Source organism: Myotis davidii, unplaced genomic scaffold, assembly GCF_000327345.1.
Source record: "Myotis davidii unplaced genomic scaffold, ASM32734v1 scaffold42, whole genome shotgun sequence".
In the NCBI taxonomy this organism is placed as follows: domain Eukaryota; kingdom Metazoa; phylum Chordata; class Mammalia; order Chiroptera; family Vespertilionidae; genus Myotis; species Myotis davidii.
The window spans coordinates 821-15,759 of NW_006294243.1; the positions used below are offsets into that span (position 1 = coordinate 821).

A 14,939-nucleotide genomic window follows, 5' to 3' on the forward strand; every position below is an offset into this window, starting at 1 on the left:
CCTGTCTAATAATAGACAAAGAGGGTAATTGACCGTACCTTCGCTACGACTCCCATTGGCTAATCAGCACAGTATGCAAATTAACCGCCAACAAAGATGGCAGTTAATTTGCATGCGGCCCAAAGCTGTGGAGCAAAGACTGAAGGTGGCTTCGGCCGGAGCAGCGAAGGCTTTGAAGGCAGCTCCGGCCAGAGCCAAGGCCTGGGTCCCGGGTGCTGGAGGAAAACCGGTGCTGGCAGCCAGGGGAAGGGAAGGCCTATTGCATGAATCTTTTCATGCAACAGGCCTCTAGTCTACTATAATAGGACTATATTCTGTTTTGGAATACTGCTTATCAAGAAATGATACTTAAGTGTATCTGAAATTCCAACTTACCAGGAAAACTTTTGAATAAAAACTTACATAATCTAACTAAAGTATTCTCTCCTAGAAGATAATCCACTAGTTTTTAGACCCAGTTCTGTTACTAATGACCTATTTATCTTTTATTCTGAAGATTTTAATCTGTAAAACAGAATATTAAATGAGTTTAGCTTAAATCCCCCTTTGAGCTACTGTTTTAAATATTTAAAATTCAAAAACATTGATAAAAAAATGTTTATAGCCCATATCATTTCAGATTATTACATTTAGCAAATGAAATCTAGTTTTTCCTTCAAAATCAATGAAATGTCAAAGTGATAAAGTTTGTGTGTATGTGTGTTGAGGGAGTGGGACAGAAGTTATTAGAATCTTTTATAATAATTATTCATGGTTTCACCTAACACTACTCTAAGAGTAGGTCCTAAAAACACTCATAATACGTTCTAAGTTATATATCCTACTAATAACTTTTAAGTAATTCTTAAAATGTTTTTTTTAAACTAATACACAATACCATTTACATTAGTACCTAAGAAACAAAATACTTAGTTAAAAATTAAACAAATATGCACAAAATTTGTAAGGAAAACTACACAGCTCAGGTGAATTTAATCAACTAAATAAAAGGAGAGATATTTCCAGAATAGAAAGACACAGTATTATCAAAATGTTTGTTGTTCCCAACTTGATCTCTAGATTTAATGCAATCTCGATCAAAATCCCAGCAGGTCATTTTATAGATATTGACAAACTGATTCTAAAGTTTATATGGAGAAGCAAAAGATCCAGAATAGCCAAAATAAAATTGAAGAATAGCAAAGTTGGAGGATTAATCTATCTATCTTCAAGTTTTACTATAAAGCTAAAGTAATGAGGACACTGTTGTATTGTGAAAGAATAAATAGATCACTGGAACAGAATACAGAGCCCTGACCTAGACCCACATAAATATAGTCAATTGATCTTAAACAAAGGAACAAAGGCAATACAATGGAGCAAAGGTAGTCTCTTCAACAGATGATGCTAGAACTGGACATCCACATGAAAAATAATGAATCTAGACACAGACCTTATAACTTTCATGAATAGTAACTCAAAATGGACCACATACCTAAACATAAAATGCAAAATTATAAAACTTCTAGAGTATAAGATAGACTAATACTTAGATGACTTGGGTATGGTGATACCATTTTGGACAAAACACCAAAAACATGGTTCATGAAAGAAATAAAATTTCATTAAAATTAAAAACCTCTTCTCTGTAAAAGACAATATCAAAAAAATTAAAAGACAAGACACAGACTGGGAGAAAACATTTATAAAAGACATCTGATAAATGACTATTATCTACAATATACAAAGAACTCTTAAAACTCAACAATAAGAAAACAAGCAACTTGAGTGAAAAAATGGGCCAAAAATCTTAATGGACAGACACCTCACCAAAGAAGATATACAGATGGCAAGAAAGATTATAAAAAGATGCTCCACATCATATGACATCAGGGAAATGCAAATTGAAACAACGAGATGCTACTGTACACCTATTAGCAGGGCCAAAATCTGGAACCCTGACCACAAATACTGGTGAAGATGAGCAACAGGAATTTTCATAAATTCCTGGTGGGAATAAGAAATGGTACAGCCATTTTGGAAGACAGTTTGGCTGTATCTTATAAAACTAGACCATACTCTTATCATATGTTCCAGCAATAGTGCTCCTTGGTATTTTTACCCGAAGTAGTTGCAAACATGTCCACACAAAAAAACCTGCACACAGATCGTTTATAGCAGCTTTATTCATAACTGACAAAACTTGGAAACAACCAAGATGTCCTTCAGTATGTGAATAGATAAATAAACTGTGGTACATCAGACAAGGGAATATTATTTCGCACTAATGAGCTATCAAACGATGAAAAGACATGGAGGAACCGTAAATATATAGTACTAAGGTAAAGCCATTCTGAGAAGACTACATGTATGATCCCAACTAGGTGATACTCTGAAAAGGCAAAACTATGAAGACAGTAAAAAGATCAGTGCTTTCCAGAGGTGGGGATCAGAGAGAGATGAGTTAGAGCTCAGAAGATTTGTAGGGCAGTGAAAATACTCTGTATGATACTACAATGATAGATATGTAATTACATGTTTGTTTAACCCATAGAATATATAACACCGAGAGTGAACTGTCAACTTTGGGTGATTATAATGAATCAGTGGAGATTCATCCTTGATAAAAAATGTACCATTCTGGTGAGTGATATTGATATATGTGTGGGAGCAGGGGGTATATGGAAAATGTCTGTGCCTCCCTTTCAGTCTTGCTGTTAATTAAAACTGCTCTAAAAAACTGTCTTAAATTAAAAAACAAACAAGCTAACACTCCAAATTTAATTTAAAACATGATTGTTTCATTATAACACATACCTTAAACATTTACAATATCAATTACTAGTACCTGATCATTTCTTTTTTAATCTTTAGGCATCATTGCTTCTTGCTTAACATTTTCACATAACTTTTAAAAAATATATAAAGTCCAAACTCTGCTAACCAATTTTTCTGTTCCCCGTCTTACTTTAATTTCTATATTAGGAACACTTACCAGATACAATACATATCCCCATTCTGGAGCTGTGAAATAAGAAAAGATTCACAGAGTTGCAAGGCTAACATAGTCTTGCCTTCTTTTTCAGTGTTACAGATGATATCAATTCCACTCTTACAATCAGTTTTCAATAAATGCTATAAGAGGAAAAGAAAAATTAGTTCATGTCATTAAAAATATCTAAAAGCTAGTTACAATAAGTGTTTAAACTTTCAGAAGAAATTAGATGTTTAGTTTTCTTCTACAAAGACGATGAATTGTACAGAAAATTTTTCATAGCTTCATATTTTTACTATATAGCACCTATAGTTTACAGTTACTTTTAATCTCATTAATGTTTATAACTTATAGGTAGGTAGGATCCATATTAGGAAAAGATTCTTTCATCTTGAAAAAAAACCCATGAAAATTCTAATTTTTAAATATTTTATTTAAAAGGCAAAATCATAATGGTTCTCAGTTTTTATTTGACCTCTGTCACACCCGAAACTCAACATAAATAATGCTTATCGCTGTCCTGGCTATGTGGCTGAGTTGGTTGACGTATACACCAAAAGGTGGTGGGTTCAATTCCTGGTCAGGGAACATACCTAGGTTGTAGTTTCGATCCCTGGTTGGAAGGCAACTGACCCATATTTTTCACTCACATCAGTGTTTCTTTCTCTCCCCCTTACTTTCTTCTAAAAATCAATAAATATATCCCTGGGTGAGGATTAAAATGAATAAAATGAAGCTTATTAATGTTTTGTTAATTTCATCATTTGTTAATATCAGATTTTTCAGTAGTCGGCAAACTGTGGCTCACGAGCCACATGTAGCTCTTTGGCCCCTTGTGTGTGGCTCTTCCACAAAATACCGACTTCTGGGCATGGTCCATGAAGTTTCAGTTGCACTGTACATGTGCACTCACACGTGGTATTTTGTGGAAGAGCCACACTCAAGGGGCCAAAGAGCCGCATGTGGCTCGGGAGCCACAGTTTGCCAACCACTGGTCTAATTTAACATGAGCTTAAAGAATGGTGTTAAAGAAAACACATCTAAATAATTTAATCTGAAAACCTTTGGTATTACTATAAAAAGGAATTTAACAAGATTCGGCTATATTTTTTCCTGTTTTTTATTATAAGGTTAAAATGATGATAGACAAACAAACAAAATCTTAAACAATACCTCCCGGAATAGCTGTTCTTCTACAGGTGACATAAATAGACATGTGAAGAGTGCTTGATGGAAATACAAATCTTTGCTGATTTCTGGGTGATTTATACAAGATTTAATAAGAGCCATTGCTTCGGGTATGCGTTCACAAGCAATTAGGTATCTGGCACGTAGTTCAAAGAACAGTGGATTTTCCGAACTTAAGTATTTGTTCACTGTATTAAATAGAGAACAGACTCGTATTACTTTCAAGAAAGGATTCTCTCAAACTCTTGATTGTTGCTTGAAACATTATCACTAACGTGTGGCATTTAATTAGATTAACTAGTTATTTAATTAAATAGCATTTTCTTAGTAAGAGTTTATTTGTGAAAAAAGATATACAATTATATGATTGGAAAAATGGAAATAAAAGTGATAACAAAACAGTGCTCAAGAAATACCTGTTGATTTCTTCTCAGTCTAAAAAGTCAAAAACCTGAAATATTTATTTTTCAGTTCACTAATATGTTAAAATGTTTCAAATAACATGGGGTATGTAATTTCTAGTCTAAGATTATGTACTCTGATCTTAGTGCTCAATATTTTCATTACTGATTAATTATAGAGAAATAAATCTGAATGAAAAAGTTAAATCATGAAATATATTTTATTACTTGTGAACATAAGATTAAGCCAAAAGGAATGCTTATTAATATGTGCTCATGTATCACTAAGAATAATTACTAACAAATACTTGGTTTTACACAATTAAAAAGTATGCAAACACCTTTATCTACTAAGTTTATTTAGACCTAAAAACATCCTTATGATAGTTATCATAGTATTTGTTTTACAGATCACAAAACTGAGTCTCAGAGAGGTCAAATGACTTGCCCAAAGACAAAAGTTAAGTGGCAAAGCAGGAACTAGAACACATAGATCCTATTGGACCCCAAGTATTTTCATTAGTTATGTGTTTAATCATTAGCTTCTAAAATACTTATGAGTGATGTTTTATTTGGGTGCCAACATTTGCCTTGCAGTTCTGTTTCCAACATATAATCAATAGACACTCATCTGTTCACTTAATACAAAGATAAACCTCACACTAGTTTTTACCCTAATGATCACCAACCAGAGAAGAGTCATTCATATTAATGAGGCTCTAGAGCAGCTTTTCCCAGAGTGAGTTATGTCACTGTAAGTATTAAAGGACTATGTGTGAAGAACTATATATACATATATTAAGGCCATCAGACTTCAAAGCAACTCATGTTTGTTCTTGCTCCTACTCAGAGAAGCCTAAAAGCTCTCCTAAAAGCCCTAACTTTTCACTCCTTTGGAAGCTCTGTCTTGTCTATCTCCTACCCGGCTCTTGCCTCATTCCCTAGTCTCCTCAGTTTCCTTCAGCTTGTCACCTTTGCCTTATCTGTATTTGACTCTACCTTTCCTCAGCCATCCAACTCTTCCTCCTCAGTTCCAGCTGCTTTCGTTCTTTTATTCCTTTTCCAGACCCTCATATCAAGTTTGTCTCATTTGTATCCCTTGGGTATATAACACTGTCACATATATATTTCAGCCCTTTCCTCCTATTTTGTCTTATCTCCCATCTCATCCCACTGCTTTGCACTACTTCTTCTGGCCTTACTTTCATCTTCTCTCACATCTCTGTCACTGGCCTCCACACTTGTATCTGGGTTGGCTTGCTCTTAAGCCCAAGAATCACAGCTCCTTCTCCACTCAACTCTACCCACAACCCACCCCTACCCTCACCCCTTAACCTGGGACAAATGGACAGATCCTAACCCACAGAGCACAATCTGTGGTATGAAGTGTCTTTCTCACCAGACCAAGGTCTGAATTGTTCCAGAGCTAGGAGTTCTTGTCTTTTCCTTTTGGCAATCTTAAAATTGTACTCCTTAAGCCCTCTCCATACATTCAAATGTTTTTCACAGTTTTGTGTTTATTCACTACTGCTCAGCTCTACATTCTAAGCTTTGGTGATCAGCTGTGGCTTAGGAATATGTGAGAAGCAGTTGACAGAGCCTCCTTCCTCAAAAGAAAATTCTGGCCCACAGGAACCACGGTACATCTAGGTTTAAGAGGAGGTGATGTCAAAGAAGTATGCAGGCGGTAAAGGGATAATAACTTCTATTAATGGATAAAGTGTGGGAAATACTGCTCTACAGTATTCGGAATTGAAATTTAGTCACTCATTCACTTATACAGTCATCATGTGGTCATTCATTCAATCAGCATATATTAAGCACCTACTCTCTACCAGGCACTGGGCTAGGTGTGGGATATACAGTAATAGTGATAAAAATTGGATGAGTTATAGCTCTCACAGCTGCTTCTGTATAAGGGAGATCTCAAGTGCTTAAGCAGGATGTTTTGTTTTAAAAGGGTTTGGCAACTTAAATAGATATTTAAACTATAACTGCAGTGACAAAAGCAAATGAACTCTCTGGAAGTAACATCTGGACAGTAAATATATTAATTCCCATTAGAATGGGAAATTACTAGAAATAAATGTATCCAAGTCTAGTGTCAAAAATCACTCTTAGGGCATGTTAGTACAACAAATTAAACACATTTCATATAAAAATACATAATTCTTACTCAATATTATAAAATAAAGAAAAATCACTAATACTGCTCTAGTGAGATAATGAAATTGTGTTTGCTTCTCACAAATGTTGGTTTTGATTTTGAGTTTCCTGAAGTACCTATCTCTTGAGATGCTGGCTGGGCTTTAAGAACAGCTTGCAACACTGGATCTTCCCATGGGCCACCATCTCTAATGATTCGAGTCACCAGTTCCAGATTCACATTTCCATATCTGCGGAGGTGATTCTGGCATTCCTAGGAGAGAAAAATCATTTTTCGCTTTATGAATTTAAAGGGGTTAAAAATTAAACTTGATCATTATTGTGAATAAAATGACTGATGGCCAATGAGGCAGTTATTATATTATAAAAGAGAAAGGGTTGTTAAGTAACCTATGTAGGGTGTCAAAACCCATTAATATACAAGTTAACTTTAATGGCAAAGGTTACACAGTTTGTACATAACTGGACTTAGGAAATCCCATTATAATGGGGATGAAGTGTAACCTAAGGAAAAAACTTAAAGAGTGAATTATTTCTAGGAAGAAAATCGCATTGCTAAAATGTAAGAAAAAAACTTAATGGATGCATCATTTCTAGGAAAACCACCAGGTTGCAAAAACCAAATGGAAACACAGGATGCATCATTTCTAGGAAAAGAACCAGGTTGCAAAAATGTAAAACTTAAATGCTTACTTAAATTTACGTGAGGGCTCACAAGGTTTCTGTTAACAAGGGCAAGCAAAAGCCTGACAATAAGAAGGGTAGAAGGGTCCAATGCAGACTCTGGTTGACAAGTACACATAGGTGCCCTGCCCAATCCCAAATGTATTATCCTAGTTGTGGTACAGGTTGAAAGATGAAAATTCTATTCTACTTTGTTGTGCAAGTACATTTGTAGTCTTGGGACGAAAAATGGCAGGCTTAAGGAATGAATTGGACCTATAATGCCAGTATGAAGACTTTGCATTTGGTTTAAGATAAAAATGTATTGGTAAGTTGGGCATTAGTTGATAATTTGTTTATGCATATTCTGTTGTTGTTTTTTAAGATATTTGAAATGTTTTTAGAGAATCTATTATCTCATATTTGTGATTATAATATGAATTATGTAACAAGTTAAGTTAGTAAGCAATGTTTAATGTTTAGGAGAACTTGGTTTACTGAATTTATAAATTTGATTTATTAGATTTAGATTTACAATATTTAATTGTTTGATTATGCTTTTCGTTTTGATTATGCTTTCTGATTTATTTTACTTTGTCCATTGTTGTGTTTTAAAATGTTTCAGGGTATTTAATTTGGTAATTTAAAGAGATTAACTGAAGCTTCGTGGAGTTAATAAGACACTGGCGGGTAGGGGAGGCCAGGGGAAGATAAAGGGGGGAAAAAAAGGAGACATATGTAATACTCTTTGTAATACTTTAAGCAATAAAACAAAATAAAAAAAAAATAATGAGGTAGATTGTATTTCTGACTTGAGAAATGTCCACGGTGAGAAAAGCAAGTTGCAGAAATATGTGTTCCCAATTATCCCACTTTTGTAAAATAAAATCTACGTATCTGTAAAAAAAATAAATAAAAATAAATTTATTTTTTAAATGCATAAATTGAGCTTAAGAAAAAACTAGATGTTAAAACTGGCAATGTTAAAAATTTTAATAAATTGTGCATCAATTAAAACAAACAATTGCCAGAATTTCTTTCCATGCTCCAAAAAAAAAAAAATCCCCAGACATTAAAAAATTAGTAACAGTTATAAAACAAAGCTTCAGGATAAAACAATATCCAGGGGTGGGCAATAGTAGCTTTACAGTTGTTGAGTATGTGAAACACAGATTTTATTGTTGTTTTATTAATTATTGTGTTACTTATTTGTATTACAACTGTAAATCTACTTTTGCCCACCCCTGTATGTATAGTCATAGATATTAATTCCCAGATAAATCACTAAGCTACATACTCAAAGTGACAATAAACTTTGCTTTTATTAAATTGTCATATTTTTTCATCATTTGAATGTTCCAAAGTGAGATCTATATGTTACTTCATATTCCTTGTTAAAATATATAAGAGGTTTTGTTTTATAAGAGAATGAGGCAATAGAAGAAATCAGATTTCAAGATAAAGAATCATTCAGTCAAAAAAGTCGAAGAAAATAAGTTCACCTAAAAGTCATTTAGGACATTCCCAAATTAAAATGAGCAAACAAGCAAACAAACAAAATCCCTATAAACAATGGGCAAGTTACTTTTCCTTAACCTGTCTGTGCTACTTCAGTGAACTCCTCTGCAAAAAGAATAGTAAAAACACCTCCTTCGTAGGATTGTTGTGAGGATTAAATAATAAACTGTATTGAAAAGTGCTTGGTATAGTACCTGGTATATGGCAAACACCTAATAAATGCTAGCTATTATTTCTTCTATATTTTTTAACATTTTGAATAAATATTTTATTTTAGGACACCCAATTGCCTCAACATAAAATTTATTTCTAGATTTCCATGTGACAGCATGTTAGAGCATTAAAAAAAATACATGCTTTTTTTAATACATGGAAGATAGTAATGACCTGTGGCAGCAGCTTCATGGTTGAAAACAGTCATCAATTTCAAACATCAAGGTAAACAAAATCCTAAATTACACTAGACACAATATTGGTGCCTCTAAAATTCAAGCTGGCTTTTGGTCCAATCAAAGCACAAGAAATAAGGTGAGCTGTAGCTTAGCTGCTAAGCCCTTGGACAACCCATCTTTCTAGCTGTATTAGGGTAAGTGAGGCACCAATCATACAGCCATTAATATTTGAACTGCACTTAGGCCAAAGTCAAGATATGGGAAAGCAGGTCTTCCTAAACTTGGCTGAAAATAAGAAACACTTGGAGGTCTTGTTAAGTAACAGATTCCCAGGCCCCAGTTGAAACCTACTGAGTCGAAATTTCTAGGGGAAAGCCCTGATGATCTATCTGTAAATCTAACAACCTTTATCCCACAGTCAATTTTGGCACATTTTTTTTATTGCACCTCATACAATTAGTGTCTACTTTCACAAATATCCATACTATAAGTTATATACCTACATTCCATCAACTCTTCTATTAAAAATTAGCAAATTAGCTTATGTTCATTTTCCTAAGATAAAAATTATAAATACAAGTTTTTTTGTGTGTGTGCACTTCTTGAATCAAGTACACTGTATTTTGGAGACCACTTCTATGAGAAATAGCTCAGGATAGGCAATAACGATTAAATAAACATTCTGTTCTATTAAAGACACAGGCCTGGCGCTAGCCTGTTTGGCTCAGTGGATAGAGCGTTGGCCCACAGACTGAAGGGCCCCCGAGTTCGATCCAGCCAAGGGCATGTACCTCGGTTGCAGGCTCCTGACCATGGTGCGGGGGAGGGGAGTGCATGCTGGAGGCAATCAATTGATGTGTCTCTCTCACATCAGGGTTTCTCTGTCTCTCCTTCTTCATTCCACTCTCTCTCTTAAAAAAAAAAAAATCAATGGAAAAAATATCCTCAGGTGAGGATTAAAAAGACACAGGCATGGTAGGCCTGGAAAGAGAGGGGTGGGGAACAAGTGGGGTGGAAAGGGTCAGTGGGGAGGGGGGGGGTATCTATAATACTTTCAAACAATAAAGATAAATTTAAAAATATAAAATGAATCATTCTTGCATAATATCTAAATAAGTAAGTAAGACACAGGATGAAAAAAAACGAGTAAGTTTGTAAGTATGTTTGGGCTCCTGCTTCCTTAAATACTATGGTGGCTTTTCTAGATGGTATTCAGTCTACTAGTAAAAGCCTTTAAAGTGAAAAAGGAAGCACCAAAATCACTACAGAATTCACAACTTATCTTTCTTAAAATATATGTACATATTGTGGTGTGTGTTTTAGAACGTTTACTTAATTAAAGATTTAGACCTGCATATTAACCTAATCCTTTACTAAGTCATCTGTCTATTGTCATTAATACCACTGCACTGTCCTAAATACAGAGGTGGGCAAACGTAGATTAACAGTTGTTCATGTAGAAAAAGACAATAAATAAGACAAGAATAAACTATTTCATGAACTCAAAACTGTAGACCCACTTTTGTCCACCCCATATAATTCCCTCAAAAACTTTTATTCAACCTTATGTCACAGCAAAATTAGAGAGAAAACACAACTCCTTCCCTCACTCTTCTTTTGGAATTTATGTGGCGTGGGCTTAATGTTTTATTTTAGAAGATTTTTCTTCCATGAACTCGTTCCCACTTTGCTGAACTCAGTGTGCTGGCTATTCTGCATACTTGATCTGAACCCTTCGCCAACTTATCACAGGATGGAAGTCGTAACGCCACAACTTCATGACCTCTGGACTTACCCACCTACTCATTCATTTATTACACATCATGAAATACTTCTTTGTCTAATCTGGTGTATTCCATGTCTCTCAAACTCATCTTGTACTTTCTTGCCTATGCTTTTTCTCATAGCACGCTCTTTCTCCTACAACTTCGTATGAACCTATCTAAATCCTTTCCTAACTATCTTTCCACAATCCTACATGGGTAAGATACCACAAGTCTGGAAATTCCTGGTTTTGGTATTACTTGTATTTATATTTGTGTTTGGAATCAAATATAAAACTCAACTTCTTCTGTTGATCCTAATGTCCTGGTCTGCGTACTCCTTGCCACTTCTATAGGCTTATCCTCTTTTCTGGGCTTTTATCTGCATTCACTCAGATAACCACATTAAAGTTTCTCCCTCTCCCCAATAAGGCAGTTTTGAGAAGGTTTTAAAGAATGCTGGGTTGAGTGTAGGTCCTTGTTCTACTTCTGAAAACCTCAACTACATTGGAGCTTAATTTTCTGTTATGTAAAGTAAGGAATTATTGTATTAAACAATTTCTAAGATGATTCCCAGTCTTGAAATTATAAAAATTCCATAAATACCTAGCACTTAGACATATTTGATTTTTTAAAATAACTAGAATCATGTACTTACTGAACTATTTAACATATCCCTTATAAGAGTTGAAAAAAAAGATTATTTAAATTATGTAATTGGTTACCTATTTAATAAACATAATTACATATTTTTTTAAAATTTAGGTAAAAAACATTTTACTTAAATTTGCAATCAGAGTTTTATCTAAGGGGAAAGACAATCATAAATATTGTAAAACCATCAACTGAGAGCATAGTCAAATTTCAAAATTAATTTGTAGTTGCTATTCTAATGAAAGCACATGCACCCATTAACATTTTTAAATAAGTAATGAAATCATATGGCCAACAGAGAAGTACTATTGTTATAGTTCTAACTTGTAAGACAAACCTGAAGCAGAATTAAGGTGTACGCAAGATTTCAGCAAAGATTCCTACACAGAGAAATAAATACAAAATCTGATTCAGCAGAAAGAGCGGCAGAGTCAGTCAAGAGGACAAGTGACTACTGGCTATGCTACAAATTGGGCAAGTTACTTAATCTCCAATAAATGTTGATAAATAGATAAACAAATGAATCTCTCTGCTCCTTGGTTTCATCATTTATTTAAAAATTAGATTGGAATTACTGCCCTCTACAGTTCTTTAAAGATAAATTTTCTATGAACTAATATTTTTATCTGGTGAAATATAAACTATTCCAAGCACAACCATGCTAAAATTCTAGTTGTTATGTATTAGGACACTCTACAAAACCAGCTTTCAGTGATTAGTGAATGCTTCACTGATCCCTATGTGCTTTCGGAGATAGTTTCAAACTGTTAATCCTATCATTGATTTTTTTTTGGCAATTACATGCCTACTCCTGACAATACAAGACTTTGCAAGATGTTCAGAATGTAAGATCTTTATGATTGGTATAAACAACTATTAATGCACACTGTGTAGGTGTAGTAGTCTCTTTTAGAAGACTGTTGATCCATGTACATTGACCTTTCCAGAAAGATAGAACTTATTGATGCTGACAGCCCTATCTTTTGGAGGCTTGCACTTGGTTCCTTAAGCTTAAATGTCTCAAGTTTGTTTCTTTGTGTATTTATTTTAAATATTGTTGAAAGTATTTCATGTGTCCACTTTTTGCCCCCTTTGACCCCCCCCCCCCATTGCAGCCTCCCCCGCCCCCCCCCCAGGCCTTTACCATCCTTGTGTCTGTGTCCATGGGTTATGCATATATGCATACAGGTCTTTGGTTGATAACCTCGCACCCACCTACCCTCCCCTGCCTTCCCTCCAAGATTCTGCATTCTGTTCCATCTTTCCATGTCTCTGAATCTATTTTGTTCATCAGTTTCCACATATGAGTGAGATCATGGGATACTTGTTTTTCTCTGACTTATTTCATGTAGCATGATACACTCCAGGTCCCTCTATTGCCGGGAGCCAGTCCATCCTTGCTGCTTGACACAGTCGCTGCAGGAAAGAAACATCTGCACAGCATATGTTTCAAGGGACCTGGCGTATATAGCACACTGTTCTTAATATGTTTGCTCCCCTTAGCGCTATGTGTTTTAACCAAGGTCACCTCTCCGAGAAAGGTTGTTTCCCCTGGTAGGGATTTTTCCCTGAAGTAAGCGAGGGGATAAAACCCCTTAACTAAGTGCCAGGTGGGTAATCACTTTAACTACAAACAATCACGCTTAAATCTTTACTTCCTGGAATGGAGATAAGAAACGCCCTTATCTTTGGAATAGAGATTGATAGGATTGGAATCAACTGGTATAAATACAGATGTAACAACAGGACACAGAACCTAGAGACAGAACCTAGCGAGAGAACCTGGCTGAAGAACCTAGAGACAGAACCTGGCTACAGAACCTGGATAGAACATGGCAAGAGAACCTGACTAGAACCTGGTGACTGAACTTGGCAGGAGAACCTGGATAGAACCTGGCTGAAGAACCTGGCAATAGAACCAGGCAAGAGAACCCAACCATGCTGATCAACTGAACGCTGACCCTGTGTCATTCCTTCTTTGCTGACTCCGTCCAGAACCTGGCTGGAGAACCTAGCAAGAGAACATGGACACAGAACCTGCCTGGAGATCCTAACCAGAACTTCACTGGAGATCCTGACCAGAACTTGGCTAGAGATCCTGGCTAGGCTGCTGATCAACTAAACGCTGTCTCCGTGTCATTCCTTCTTCGCCGACTCCGTCCACACCTTTGGGGACCCCTGGACCTGCTGGGGTTGGACCCCAGCACTCCATGTTGTCTCAAAGGGTAAGAGATTCTTCGTTTTTACTGCTACAGAGTACTCCATTCTGTTGATCCTAATGTCATGTCAGACATTACATGACATTTATGGTGTAAATGTACCATAACTTTTTAATCTACTCGTCTACTGATGGGCACTTGGGTTGTTTCCAGATCTTAGCTATTATAAATTGTGCTGCTATGAATATAGGGGTGCATACATTCTTTCTGATTGAAGTTTCACATTTCTTAGTATATATTCCTAGAAGTGGGATCACTGGGTCAAATGGAAGTTCCATTTTAAATTTTTTGAGGTAACTCCATATTGTTTTCCATAATGACTGCACTAGTCTGCATTACCAGCATTGGACTAGGGTTCCCTTTTCTCCACATCCTTGCCAGCACTTGTCACTTGTTGATTTGTTGATGGTAGCCATTCCAACAAGTGTGAGGTAATACCTCATTGTTGTTTTAATTTGCATCTGTCTGATGATCAATGACTTTAAGCATTTTCTCATGTCTCTTAGCCACCTGTATGTCCACTTTGGAGAAGTGTCTATTTGGGACCTTTGCCCGTTTTTTTAATTAGATTGTCTTCCTTTTGTTAAGTTATATGAGCTCCTTATATATGTTTTAGATATTGACCCTTTATCAAATGTATCATTGCCAAATATGTTTTTCCATACACTGGGCTCCCTTTTTGTTTTGTTGATGGTTTTTTTTGCTGTGCAGATCTTTTTTATTTTGATGTAGTTTTATTTTATTTATTTTCTCCTTAGTTTCCTTTACCCTAGAACCATGGTTGGCAAACTGTGGCTCACGAGCCACATGCGGCTCTTTAGCCCCTTGAGTGTGGCTCTTCCACAGCCTTAGCAGTACCCTAATTAAGTTAATAACAATGTACCTACCTATATAATTTAAGTTTAAAAAATTTGGCTCTCTCACCAGCACCAGTTTGGCTCAGTGGATAGAGTGTTGGCCTTGGGGATCCAAGGGCCCAGGGTCGATTCCAGTCAAGAGCA

General features: G+C 35.5%; 1 protein-coding gene across 1 annotated transcript in view; it reads right to left on the reverse strand.

Moving 5' to 3' along the window:
- Nucleotides 1-2,848: 2,848 nt before the first annotated feature.
- Nucleotides 2,849-14,939, reverse strand: part of LOC102766544 (zinc finger protein Rlf) — a 94,127-nt gene continuing 82,036 nt past the window's right edge. Inside the window, exons 4-6 of the mRNA XM_006768257.2 lie at nucleotides 6,847-6,982; nucleotides 4,148-4,350; nucleotides 2,849-3,114 (exon numbers count right to left, since the gene is read on the reverse strand). Of these exons, the coding sequence (XP_006768320.1) occupies nucleotides 2,971-3,114; nucleotides 4,148-4,350; nucleotides 6,847-6,982 (483 nt within the window). The 3' untranslated portion in view covers nucleotides 2,849-2,970. The remainder of the gene's footprint in view (nucleotides 3,115-4,147; nucleotides 4,351-6,846; nucleotides 6,983-14,939) is intronic.